The 13,153-nt window shown below is 56.4% G+C and overlaps 5 protein-coding genes across 5 annotated transcripts; 2 read left to right on the forward strand and 3 right to left on the reverse strand.

Annotated features, from left to right (window-relative positions):
- On the reverse strand, positions 1-3,026 carry SCHCODRAFT_02750633 (Sec34-domain-containing protein). The gene is made up of 9 exons (XM_050347245.1): positions 2,841-3,026; positions 2,391-2,795; positions 2,169-2,339; positions 1,981-2,118; positions 1,689-1,928; positions 1,016-1,639; positions 745-964; positions 593-696; positions 1-541 (listed from the first exon to the last, which is right to left on the reverse strand). The coding sequence occupies exons 1-9, from the start codon at positions 3,012-3,014 to the stop codon at positions 65-67; spliced, it is 2,553 nt and encodes an 850-aa protein (XP_050198696.1). The 5' UTR covers positions 3,015-3,026; the 3' UTR covers positions 1-64.
- Positions 3,027-3,469: 443 nt separating this feature from the next.
- Positions 3,470-6,273, forward strand: SCHCODRAFT_02548432 (uncharacterized protein). Its single transcript, XM_003029134.3, has 6 exons — positions 3,470-3,728; positions 3,785-4,555; positions 4,613-4,812; positions 4,861-5,507; positions 5,559-5,918; positions 5,969-6,273. Exons 1-6 carry the CDS (start codon positions 3,478-3,480, stop codon positions 6,158-6,160), a joined length of 2,421 nt encoding a protein of 806 aa, XP_003029180.2. The 5' UTR covers positions 3,470-3,477; the 3' UTR covers positions 6,161-6,273.
- SCHCODRAFT_01357156 (uncharacterized protein) lies at positions 6,272-6,600 on the reverse strand (the record flags this gene model as incomplete). The annotated part of the gene is made up of 2 exons (XM_003029533.2): positions 6,272-6,317; positions 6,371-6,600. 2 exons carry the CDS (start codon positions 6,598-6,600, stop codon positions 6,272-6,274), a joined length of 276 nt encoding a protein of 91 aa, XP_003029579.1.
- A 35-nt stretch (positions 6,601-6,635) lies between these two features.
- Positions 6,636-9,753, reverse strand: SCHCODRAFT_02601310 (uncharacterized protein; the record flags this gene model as incomplete). The annotated part of the gene is made up of 6 exons (XM_003029534.1): positions 6,636-7,214; positions 7,265-8,115; positions 8,177-8,376; positions 8,444-9,361; positions 9,415-9,665; positions 9,721-9,753. 6 exons carry the CDS (start codon positions 9,751-9,753, stop codon positions 6,636-6,638), a joined length of 2,832 nt encoding a protein of 943 aa, XP_003029580.1.
- Positions 9,754-9,967: 214 nt separating this feature from the next.
- SCHCODRAFT_02548435 (uncharacterized protein) lies at positions 9,968-12,906 on the forward strand. The gene is made up of 6 exons (XM_050343657.1): positions 9,968-10,285; positions 10,339-11,109; positions 11,160-11,359; positions 11,409-12,067; positions 12,122-12,481; positions 12,535-12,906. Exons 1-6 carry the CDS (start codon positions 10,035-10,037, stop codon positions 12,718-12,720), a joined length of 2,427 nt encoding a protein of 808 aa, XP_050198697.1. The 5' UTR covers positions 9,968-10,034; the 3' UTR covers positions 12,721-12,906.
- Positions 12,907-13,153: the final 247 nt, after the last annotated feature.

Below are 13,153 nucleotides of genomic sequence, written 5' to 3' on the forward strand. Positions count from 1 at the left end.
ACCGGTTCTAGCCGCGTTGGATGCAGGGCGAGGTCAATTTGTACTCGAGTACAGGGCCAAGGTGCTACAGCGAGGCAGAGCCAGATGCTGCCGCCTGCCGCGGCTCCACCGCATCCTCGAAGATCACCTTCAGCATCTCCCGCAACGACGTCGCCGACAGCACCCCCTCCCGCATCGCCCCCGCGTACATCCCCCACACCACCTCTCTAAACACACCATACTCCTCCAGCACCCGCGCCTGTACGTGGTCCACCAGCACCCGCACCGTCCGGTCGTCCTCGAGATACAGCCTCAGCCGCGCCGACGCGCTTCGCAGGTCGCGCTCGCACGCCGCGCGGAACGCCGCGTCAATAGCCTCCGCCGCGGGCTGGGTAGCCCACTCCTGCGCGGCGAGCGCCGGCGCGTCAGGTTGCGCCTGCGCCTTGCGCGCCGCGTTGAACTCGTACACGCGGTCGACCCAGCGCCGAAGGGGATCGCAGACAGGGTCAGCGCACAGCGCGATGACGTCCTCGCATGCGCGTCGCAAGTCGTGGTCAATGCCCTGAGGGTCGTGTCAGTCGGGGACGCGCACGGCGTGATGAAGTCCGCATACGTATTTGGTCTCCTTGATGTCCTCTGCACGCGCGACACCGAGTGAAGACAGGAAGCGGTCGGGTAGCAAGAGAGTCGTCTTGTTGAGCATAGATGTGAACGTCTCTGAAAAGCACGTCAGTGACGGATAAGTTGCGTTCAATGCCGACCTACCGGTGACGCCAGTCAAGTTGTCATTAGGGTCGGTTTCTTTGTTGGTCAGGGAAAGGTTGTGCACGATCTCCTTGAGGATCAATAGATGCCGAACGAGGAATAGTTGGCCATCCAGGAGTGTAGTAGGCGGACTCCGCTTCTTGATCATCTCGGCGGCGGACACCAACGTCTGCCTGCACAGCCCAATCGCCTCTTGCGCGATGTCCTCGAAGATCGCTGGCTACCCACACACATGAGACGACGACCGCGCAGGTGTGAGCGTCTAGCGTACCTTCACGAAGTCATGCAACTGGCTGAGCACCCACACCGTCTTCTGCATCGTCGGGTACCACGTATCCTGCTTCTTCAAGCTTGGCGTCTTGAAGATCTCGCTGACGCTGGCCTTCTCGCTGAGCCATTCGCCCTGCCCCTGCGCCGGCTGCCCTTGCGAGCGCACCAGGATATCCGGATACGCAAGGTCCTCCGCCTTCGGCGCGTAGTACCGGATGTCCGACTGGATCACCGCCTGCGCTTTGAAGAACAGCCGCGTCTGCGCGTCTTGAAGGACCATCTGGAGTAGGTGGCTGATATGCAGGTGGTGCAGCCCGCGACGGTGGCGCGGCTGGTCAAAGTCGAGGACGAGATTGTCGGCGGTGGCGGTGTCATCCTGACCGTCTTCGTCTTCGTCAGTCACCGTCACGTCGAGGACCATAAGAGCCTGCAGAACGGTGCAGACTTCGCACAGCGCCGTGAGGCGGGGCTCGTGCAGAATGCGCGGTCGAAGGTCATCGTAGAGGTAGTCGCAAAGGTTCTCCAAGTACTGGTATAGTTGCTCTTCGCCCGTGTTGAAGAACTCGCGGTACAGGTCGAACTCGTCGGTGCATAGCTGCTTCAGGTAGCTACATCCGGCACGAGTCTACCTCGTCAATCAGCAATAACCCACACGCACAATGGACAGTGCGCACTAGTTCGACCAGCTCAGTGCGCCCAGGATCGAGCCCTTTGATTTCCTCCATAACACGCCCGACTAACAGAGCCTTCCTCGTACTGAAGTATGCGGCGTGGCATTCGGATAGCAGGGCGGACAGTTCTTCTGGATGCGATTGAGCGCGCCGCTCCAGCTCACCAAGGAGGGGTGCCATCTGAGCGGCGACAGTCTTGAAGCGGGTGTAGAGCAGGTGCATCTGAGCCGTCTGAGACACGTCCTGAACAGAAGACCGTCAACCAAGAGTTCGCGCGGAATGGCTAGGCACCCACCTTCTCGGAGATTCGCCTCGTCACGTCCGTCGACAGTGCGCGTAGGGAGCCGACGAAGTACATGCGGATGAGGGTCATGGCGCGCGTCATGCATTGCTGGAATCGGAGAAGGTAGACTTCCGCCTCGCGGTAGTGTCGCTGAAGAAAGGTGAGAAGAGAAGGTAGTGTGCGATCAAGTAGCGACGTACGTGGTTCTTCAGGTAGTCGATGCAAATGTCGACACGTTCGACCATGTAGAGGAAATCGGTCTGGAGAACGAGGGAGTCGCCTGGGTTGTTGAGCATCCGCGTCGCATGCTCCAGCTCCTGGAAGTACTCCAGTCGCGCCCCAATCTGGTCGGTCAGGTCGAGCAGTCGCTCCTGCACAATCGTCAGCCGCCTATTCACCTCCGAAGACTTACAACCACGCACCCGCTCTTCCAGCAATCGCTCGCAAGCGTCCTTCAAGCTCTTTCCCCCTTCCTCGACGGTCCGCCACCCCTCCAGCATCCCCTCCACCTCCTTGTCCACGTCGTCGATCTTCTCCACGAGGCTATCACACGCAGCGAGATGCTTCGCCACCGACGCGACGTGCGCGCGAAAGTGGGCCTCCTGGCTGTGCGCGATCTCCCGGTCCACCAGCGCGAACCAGTCGTAGAACTGCTGCGGCGTCTGTATCGGGTGCTTCGGGTGGAGGGGATGCTGCGTGTTCTGTGGCTTGGGGGTACCCGTGCGCGGGCTTGACGATGTCGTAGCGGCTGCAGCTGGAAGTCGGGTACGCGCGCTCGGGGTTGGTGGGCGCGATCCCCCGTCTACGGATCCATTCTCTGGGGAGAACTTGAGCTTTTCAGAACCTGTGCGCGCGGGCAAGAGAACCCTTACCTTAGGGGGTAGAGGGACGAGTTCGCTAGCGGACTTCACGGCGTTGACGCTTCGCACTTCAATGTCGCCCAACGGAGCCTTAGCCTCCCATTCCTCGACGCTGATAGTCGGTTTCGGTTTGGGCGTCAGGCTGATAGCAGGCGTCCCTCGGCGAGATGAGGTTCGCGACGCCATGAGAGATCAGAACAAAGCTGAAATGATGGGAACACCGGACCGCACACTGTTAGAGTCTGATCGGGTGCACCGGAACTCGGAGTTCAGACCCTGGAACTCCTGCCAAAAAAGTACCAGGGAAGTTCAGACCGGAACTCGAACTGGGTGCTTTGGGGTGGTTTTCCCGGGCGAGTTTTACCCTGGAACTCGAGTTCCAGTGCACGCGATCAGACTCTTATGCACATATCCTGACATTTGAGCGCAATTTGAGCGTGCTGTATACTTTCATGAAGACCTACGTCGTTCACTTCGTGGGCTATAAGGGAAAAACTCCGAAGCTAACGAAGGTCTCCCATTTTCCATCATTGACAAGAGACACAACCACGCGACCGTCACGTTCATGCTCCTTGTCCCCAACAGTCACGGTGCGTCTGCGACGGGCCCCTATAAGTACGAGAATTTGAGGTTTTCCTTAGCTTTCAGCATGCGAAAGGAGAGTGTCCAACGATTTCTGAAGAACCTACGCGACGTTATAGAACTACGGCAGACTGAACTTCCAACATACGAGCCGACCTCAAAGGACGAATCCACGCAATGGCGGGACTTTGTACGCGCCTTGAAAATTTCCAACTACCTCCATTATCCATTGACGATGATTGATACATTTCGCGCCGATGATGCGAACCGGTGTCTTCGTGCGCGACTTGAATACATCTTCTGCGAAGGCAGGCACACGTGTGTACAATCTCTTCGCTTTCAATTCCGTACAACAAATTAATCTTGACACGCAGATTACTGCAGAATGCCTCCGGCAGTGGGAAAACAAGCCTTCTTTTCGAGGGACTGCGCCACCGATGGGGTCTATACTTCGTGGGCGCCGTTGATACTTGGGCGATCGGCTCGTGCGATATCTACAGACTCATCAAGTTTCTCGCAGACGAAAGAAATTATGGCCGTCCTCAAAGTCACGCCTCACGTATTGAGGCCCTCAGAATCCCGTTATTAGTTCGCCTTCTCGCCTTTGAGGCATATGCCCAGATTATCGACATCTCGCACGCGTCTACGGAGGATTACCAGTTCTGGCTTCTCCTACAAGGTTGCGGTCAACATTACCTCGAATTTGGTGATGAGTACGCGCTTCTCTCGAATAACATCTACTTCGACAAGAGCTTGGACATCAGCGCGGAGATCGACAAAGCGATGACCCGGATCCGCGTACTGACGAATGACCCCGAATTCCATTTCTATTGCGTCGTCGACGAAGCTCAGGTGCTTGCTCGCGACGTACACCCGCTTGAATCCGACACTTTCGCCCCCTTCTCACCACATCGCGACCTGTCGCAGTCATGGGAGCAGTATCGTTGGCTCACTCTCATCATGTCTGGGACCATCGTCCCGTTCAAGCACTATATCGGCTCGGGCTATCGAGTAACATCAGCCACTGGATTCTTCGACCCACCACAGGCGGCATCGTACATCCGGCGCTTCCTCCCGCCGGTAATCTCTTCCTCAGAATCGGGGAAGACGCTTGTTCGGCGGGCCGGCGCCTGGGTTCATGGAAGGTGTGTCCTCGTGTGCTGGGCATTCATGGTACTTGGTGTACTAAAATTCGCTGATAGACACCGATTTGCCGGCGCGTTCATAGCACTCGTTCTAGAGAAAGGGTTGGACGCCCCTCATAGTCTTTTCAATAACTACATATTCACTATGGCTGGATTTAAACCCCTCGACGCGCACGATCTGGTCGAACAGGAAGAAACTGCCGTCTGCGCCTTCAATATCCCCTTCCCTCCCCTCGATACTCTCAACGCGTACAGTGGTCAGTCAAACTCTACGTCCCTCATACCTCATTACTCATCTATCCCAGATCCTGCAGTTCTTCGTGCCATGTATCACGTCGTCTTCAAGTATTTGGTGACCGGCACCTGCACGCACGTGTTCGATACGAATTACATCGCCCTCGTCGAGAATGCAGCTGGCCGCTTTTGCGATGACGACGCCTCCCAGATAATTGTCGACGAGCCGCTGTGCATCGTGTCTGCCGCCAATTGGCTCTGCGACTCAACCAGTAGAGGCCTGTTGAACCTAGATCTCGAGCAGAACGGCGGTGATCCTTCGATCTCCAGTATTCGCGAGTACAGCGCCCTGCTGCTGGCGTACGCGTTGAGCGACCCGCGTCCTCTGAAAGCCGTGGTACAGAACCCCGATCCCGCACGCCTTTGGACCACGGGCACCGTGGAGCTGGTCGAGCTGCATCGCTCGCTCGACGGCGCGTCTTGCGTCTTCTACCCATTCAGATATCAGCACCTCACGTCCAATCGCGCTACCGACTGCGCAAGCTATGGCGATGTTCTGGCATGGCTGAGCCATGAGCGCACTTCCCCCTTCTGCCTCTTGCCAGATGGAAGGAGTCTACTGTTCGCGTTGAAGCTTTCTGACGGATCTTTCTGCTGGGCAGTAGCGCAGACGATGTCGAAGGTCTCGGACGACCTATCGCAATGCTTCCATCCTCCGGTAAGTCACGTACGCTCCTTTCCTCTATGCGTTCGCTAACTCGTTACGCAGGATGATAGCGAAAAGGACGCGTCGCACGCCATAGCGCTGCTATCGCAGATCCCCGTCCCGTGCAAGACGCTCGGGGCGCCACCCATACTCAGGATCGCAATCTCACCGACGACGGACGCTATGGCTTCCGACGGACCGGTCATGGACAGGTCGAGGCTGGAGACGCTGGCCGCCGCCATCAACTTGCAAGACGTGCTGCACCGCATCGTGGCCCACGTCGTACGGATCGCCGAACCTCACGCACCGGCGGCCAGTGAGCTTGTCAGCCCAGGCGCTCCGCTAGGCCCTCCGACGACATCCAAACACAAGGCAGCGATTCCGAGGCGAACCAAGGAGCGGTCTTCGAAGTCGAGCCAACAGGTACGTCGCATGCATTATATGGTAGACCCGTAGACTGACGACTGTGCCAGACACGTCATGATCTTCGCCCTCGACAAAAGGCTATCTCGCCCCCTACGGGCCCCATAACGCGTAGCATGCGGGCAAAATCTGCCGCCGCGAGAAGATCTAAATCCCCCACTCGAACGGGAAAGCGCTCGTACGCAGACAAGACCGACGTGGGTCCTCAGAAGCAGCTCAAACGACCACGCACTATTACATAGCACCTTTCAATAGCGCTTTGTATATTATGGTAACACAACCCTCCACAGCTAACTACGTGGAATACAAGAAGAGAATTACAACCGTAGAGTTTGTGCTGTCGCGCAACTCGTCTACCTCCCAGACTTGGATTGCTTGCCAGTGGTCGTCGTCTGCTTCCTATTCACGTTGTTAGCGAACACGCTTCACTCGCCGTGGCCGCCGCGACTTACCTTGCTGGTCCTGAGCCACTCGCTTGACTTGTCGATGGGTTAGCCGTCGCATTCCCTTTCCTCGCCAAGCGAGTGGAACGTCGAGGCCCGGTACTTGTTGCGGCCTCCCGCATGCGGGTGACGCTGCGAGTAACGATACGATGAGGCGAAGCTTGAGCAGCGGCAGTATTTCGAGGTCTCTTCGGTGCTCGCTCCGCCGCGGTCCCCTGCTTGCTTCGCTTCGTGGTCATAGTCGTCGTGACCCGATTGACACCTGCGGCCGACGTCAAGGCATTGCAGAGATGTCCTCCATGTCTTCATCGTTGGCCCCCGGGTCCTCGACGCCTTTTACCGGGGCTTGGCCGTTTCTTGCATCCGACGCTGGCATCACAGTCGAACCTTTGGTCTGCTCCTCTGACTGTACAGCCTCGACACTTGCGTCCTCGCCCTCATCGAGGGGAGGTTGGTCGTCGGCTGCGCAGGACGTTGAGGCGACTGCCGGCTCCTCATCCTCCTCTTTATCCTCCTCGTCCTTGCCATCAACGCGGGCGTGTGCTTTCCCATCCGTGAGCTTGTATTGGGGCCTGGGCTTCTTGAGGATGCTGTCCACGTATTCCGTGTTCAACGTCGCCAGAGGGTGTGAGTCATCAAGCTCCTCCTGAAACTTGGGGGTAGATGTCGCCTTGTCGAGGCGCTCTAGTTTCAGGTCGATCGTGCTCGCGACGACGCGAAGAACATGGCATTCGCCAAACATGTCGTCTGGTGGGGTACCACCCTCGATCGAGTTGAAGGCGTTTTTGAGATCGTTCTTCAGCGAGTCGAGCTCGGCCTGGGTAAGTTCCACCCTCTCGGGAAGTCGGGCTCGCTGATACAGTTGAGTGAGTACGCGAGATGATACTAAGAGAAAATACTCACCTTGAGCTTCGCATCGCCAAGATGGGCAGGGGTGACAGACTGGATTGCGCGCCTGGCGCCATCGTCATTCAGACCGTATCGACGATACTTGTACTGAACCGATGCGGTTATGAGGTTGCCGTGGTTCTTCCCTCCCACGATCTGCAAGTGGAACCAGGAGTCAGGGGCGTAGCATGTTGGCAAAAAGCAGCCCGGTGCGTTAGCCTCATGCCGAATCCATTGCTCGGGAAAGGGCCGCGAGCTTGATCCATCATACGTCTGGATTGGTTCTACAACACCCATGGTGGAAAATGGAGTGTGATAATAGAGCTCCTTCGTGTACTCGATCTTCTTCTCGCCGTTCGAGACCACTCTGATGGCAGCTGGCCGTGGACCCGCTTCTGCTGAGCTGTGGACCACGACGTCGCCGTTCGTATCCTTGCGTATCATGGCCATGACAACCTTTTCGTCGGCCAAGTCCGGGCGACGAATGATGTTGAAGACATCTCCCAGGCGTCGTGGTTCGCAGAACACGAAACACCAGAAAATGAACGGGAGGAACTCCTCCCAGCCATTTCGATTGAAAGGCGCGCAGTGCTCGGGAATCCGCGACCCAAGGACTTGGTATGTCGAGGTGACGGTATCGGTATCCTTGAGGGAAACGTCGAAGTGCCGAGTGCCCGCCAGCATGATCAAGGGTTCGTCTATGCAGGCCTCCGAGTTTTTGTCGGGGTCACTGTTGTTGGATCTTCTGTACCTTGCGACCCCGAGGTAGATCATGTCGTGTTCATCTTCTCCGCAGACGATGCTGACCACGCCCCGCATCAAGTAACATGTCACAACTTGCGCGATCGTTATGATGAGAGTGGGGGCTACATATTTGACATGATCAGCATACTCCACTCAACGATTGCTAAATAATCAGACACGTACGCCACTTTTTTGGACAAAGGACCGGATAAACATTAGGCATGTCGATCCCAGAAACTTCATCCTCCTCCTCTTCGATGTACCGGTCCGCATCTTGGAGGGTGCAGTTGGTAAGCTTCTTCACGTACGCGTTCAGCACCGTATGAGGTGCCCGAAATCCGGCGCGTATGAGCTCAACGAGGAACTTCGCGAGGAAACGATGCCTAAAAGAAAGAAAGATACCGCACGGTCAGTAAACGCGGGCCGGGAGTCAGAGATCGAGACACATACCGCCCACGAAGCCATTGCCAGCACCGTGCCGCCAGTAGACGCCCGCTGCTCGATCCCAGGATGGCATTCGGAATGTAAAGGCGCATGTATGTCTGCTGTGCGGCTACTGTGTCGAAAGCACCTATCTCCGTGTGCACTTCATGCGTCGCATTCTTCCCGGAAACCGAATGAATCGCCTCTTCGATCGACTGCGCGGATATGCCGGTACCGAGGCCCAGTATAGCGGCTTTTGTGGGCCACGAGTCAGTGCAAGCAACCAGGTTCGCCACAATTTCGCGAAGGAGAGGCCGTGTCTGGTTGGCATCAGTGGCAGACTTGAAGGATGCGGTGTGCTTCTTGACCAGCACCTGGGATTCATCGAGGACAAAGACCACCTTGCCATCGCGGAAGTTGCGGTTGACATACGAGAAGATGTCCTCCAGGATGTCTTGCAGGATAAAGTTGAGTTCCTGAAGCGGCAAGTTCTTGTCGATAATGTATCGCATGAGTTTTGCAAAGACGTCGCTGTTCATAATTCTGGCCTGATCGTCGCTGGGATCCTTGTCTAGAGCGACGTCGAAGACTGGCAGAAGTTGGAACAGAAGCCAGGCGTGTTTATGACGCTGAGTAAGGCCCCCCGACTCGGAAGCCAGCTTCAGAAAACGCCTCAGAATGTACGCGCGAGCCAAGAGAAGGGCAACGAAGCACTTGGCGACGATTTTTGCGTTGTCGTCGAAGACCGACTGCTGTCGAGGCCCTTCGATATTTGCGGTCACGTTTGGCACAACGTCGGCAAGCATGGAGTCGACAAGCACACAGAGATCCGCGGAGCCCAGGCCGCTACCGTCCTGCGCCGCCGTAAGATAGAAACCCAGATGAAGGGTCAGCACCTCCATCGCTAAACGGGTCTTTCCAGAGCCAGTGGTGTTGACAAGCCATCTGAGTTATGGCGCTTCAGTATTATCATGGCATAGGGGACAAATTCAGCTCACTTGTTCCGCTGACGTTTTGGTGGCTTGATCAACAGAATAGACTCGGCACGATTCTGCACGATCGGATCCAGTCCAAGTCTGTGCAGAAGCAGTTCCGGAATGCCACCGGGAGCGGGCAACCCAAGGTCGGCAATGAACTGCGAATAAGGCGTCTCGACCGATGATGTGTACGTGGGAAGTTCGTATTCACGGGAAACAAACTTGAGAATCATAGGGAGGATGGCGGTGAGAAACGGGTCAATGGTGCTCGCCTGAACGAAGGTTATACATGAGTCAACGCGTATAGTTGCAAGACTGAGCACACACCTCGAGCTCATGTTGCATCGAAGAGTCTCGCATTGTTTGCCAGAGTATGTGGAATCGAGAGGGAGTCGAATGAGAGGACGGCGGATACGAGCACTCATAACCTCAAGCGCCACGGAGGTGGGTGGCAAGTTCAAGTTGGGCGCCGTCACACATCTGCGTGACGGTCATCGTTTTGTCACTGTTGATGTTCGGGCCGACCGGCAACTTGCGTGACATTACGTCACACCCGCGGCCACGCTGTGCTCCTTGTTTGCAACAATCACCATACGCGCCACTCAGTGCCTTCGTTCAGTTACCTCCTTGCCACCGGAATCATGTCAGAACAGAGAATCCTTTGCTTTCGGGAGACCTTACGCGACGTCTTCGAGAAAAGGCAGATGAGGCTCCCAACATACGAGCCGTGCAAGCAGGACGTTTCCCACGACTGGCGCGACTTCGTTCGCTCGCTCGATATCTCAAGCTACCACCAATTCCCAATGACGATGATCGACACCTTTCGCGCATATGACGCGAATGAGTGTCTTCGCGCGCGACTCCAGCAAATATTCAGCGAAGGAAAGCACACGTGCGTGTCCCTTCACGTTCCTTTGTACGATAGCTAATCATCTCGCTCTACAGCTTATTACAGAATGCTTCTGGGAGCGGGAAGACAAGCCTCTTGTTCGAAGGTCTCCGGCATCATTGGGGGCTCTACTTCGTGGGAGCTGTGGATAGTTGGGCGATCGGCTCGTGCGACATACAGAAACTCGTCAAATTCCTCGCGGATGAAAGGGCCGATAACACTCCACAAGGCCTCGGACGCCGTCTGGAGGCGCTCAGGATTCCCTTGCTGGTGCGGCTCATGGCGTTTGAGGCGTTCGCTCAGATCATCGACGTCTCGCGCACTACTGCGGAGCATCGCCAGTTCTGGCTACTCGTACAAGGATGCGGTCAGCACTATTTCGATCTCGGCGATGAGTTCGCGCTCCTCTCGATCAAGCTCTACTCGGAGAGGAAACTAGACATCGATGCGGAGATCAACAAAGCGATGATTCGGATCCGTGCGCTGACGAAGGACCCCAATTTCCACTTCTTCTGCGTCGTCGATGAAGCGCAGGCCCTTGCGTACGAAGTGACTCCCTCAGGGACGAACGCGCCCGTGCCCTTTTCTCCCCATCGCGACCTGACGCAGTCTTGGGAGAATTATGGCTGGCTTACTCTCGTCATGTCCGGGACAATCGTACCGTACAAATACTATCGTGGCGCCGGGTATCGCATAACATCCGCCACTGGATCGTATAATGCATCCGAGGCCGCCGCATACGTGCAAACCTTCCTGCCCCCGACTCTCGCGTCGTCGGAATCCGGAAAGTTGCTGCTACGGCGTGCCAGCGCTTGGGTCCATGGAAGGTATATTCTCACTTTTCGTATCTTTTACGGAGTACTGACCGGACTGGTAGGCATCGGTTCGCCGGCGCATTCGTCAGGCTCGCTCTGGAGAATGGTTTAGACGCACCGCACAGCCTCTTCGACAGCTTCGTGTCGACTATGGCAGGATTCAAGCCATTCGAGGCTCGATGTCTGGTTGAACAGGAGGCCGCTCCAACCGACGTCGCGCGCATGGCTTTCAATCCGCTTAACATACTCCAAGCCCATACGAGTGAGTCAGATACAATAGCCGCGTCCATATCATCTAAATGTGTTAACAGATGAGATCGTCCGCCGCGCTGTCCATCACGTCGTCTTTAAGTATCTTGCGACGGGAACATGCACGCGCGTATTCAATATGGACTACGTTGCGCTCGTCGAGAGAGCGGCAGGTCGCTTCTGCGACGACGCTGCCTCGCAAATCGTAGTCGACGAACCCCTGTGCATCGTTTCCGCTGCCAGATGGCTATGCAAGGCGGACGTCGGCGACATCTTCAGCATGGATCTCATATGGAACGGCAGCGATCCCTCGCTCTCAAGTATTCGCGAGCACGTCTCCTTGCTATTGGCGCACGCGCTCAGCGACCCACGTCCGCTCAGCGACTTGGTAGATCATACCGGCCCCGCTCGTCTTTGGACCAGAGGCGCGGTCGAGCTGGTCGAGCTGCACCGCTCTCTCGACGGCGCGTCCTGCGTCTTTTACCCATTCAGATATCAGCACATATCGTCCACGCGTCCTATCACCCTCGCCACCGACTGCACGACCTACGTTGATGTTCTGGCATGGCTGACCCACGAACGCACCTCGCCCTTCTGTCTCTTGCCAGATCGAAGGAGTCTGCTGTTCGCGCTGAAGCTTTCTGGTGGATCTTTTTGCTGGGCATTGGCGCAGACGATGTCGAAGGTCACGGGCGACTTGTCGCAATGCTTCCATCCTCCGGTAAGTCGCGCACGCTCCTTTGCATCTGGGATTACTCGCTAATTTGTCAAGCAGAACGATAGCGAAAAAGACGCGTCGCACGCCATAGCGCTGCTATCGCAGATCCCCGTCCCGTGCAAGACGCTCGGGTCGCCGCCAATCCTTCGGATAGCGATCTCGCCGACGACGGACGCTGTGGCCTCCGAAGTACCGATTATGGACAAGTCGAGGCTGGAGTCGCTGGCCGCCGCCATCAACCTGCAAGATGTGCTGCACCGCATCGTGGCCAACGTCGTGCGGATCGCCGAACCTCACGCACCGGCGGCCAGCGAGCTCGTCAGCCCAGGGGCCCCGCTAAGCCCTCCGACGACGCCCGAGCGAAAAGCAGTACGTCCGAGACGATCCAGGGAGAAAGCTCCGAAGACGAACGAACAAGTACGTCGTAGCATTACACATATCATAGACTCCTAGACTGACGACTGCGCCAGACGCGGTATAACCTTCGTCCTCGACAGAAGGATATTCCTACGGGCCCCATTACGCGTAGCAAGCAGGCGAAAGCAACAACGGAGAGACGATGTAAATCTCTCGTTCGACTGGGGAAGCGCTCTTACACAGACAACGACGGTGTGGGCGCTCAGACACGGCCCAAACGACCACGGACTGTCGCATAACACCTTCCATCGGCTCTTTGTATCATATTTATATGTATTTAAGTACCAGGATCGATACTGTACATGTCTCCGTATTGTAGATATTTGGTCAGAGGCCTGAATGGCAAGTCAAGCCTGCATTTGCGCATTGTCACATGGTTTCACGATGGCATGGTGTAAATCCTCTTCGTACAGAACATAAAGTCGGTGTCTCATTCGCTCATGCAATATGGAGCTGAATTCTCGCCGATGAAGACGGAATACCGATGTTCGATGTCCGCTCCATGCCGATGTCCAAGCTGCCGTCCTCACCTCCATATCGCTGCACCTCTGACTGAGGTCGCAAATACTCGTGGACGCCTTTGGGCTCGAATACACGCATCCAGGCGTTCGATAGTAGCATTGCAAGCGAGCATCTTTCCGCCACTTCCCATGATGACGAGCCGGCGATGTT

This window comes from Schizophyllum commune (genome assembly GCF_000143185.2).
Source record: "Schizophyllum commune H4-8 unplaced genomic scaffold SCHCOscaffold_9, whole genome shotgun sequence".
Taxonomy (NCBI): Eukaryota; Fungi; Basidiomycota; class Agaricomycetes; order Agaricales; family Schizophyllaceae; genus Schizophyllum; species Schizophyllum commune.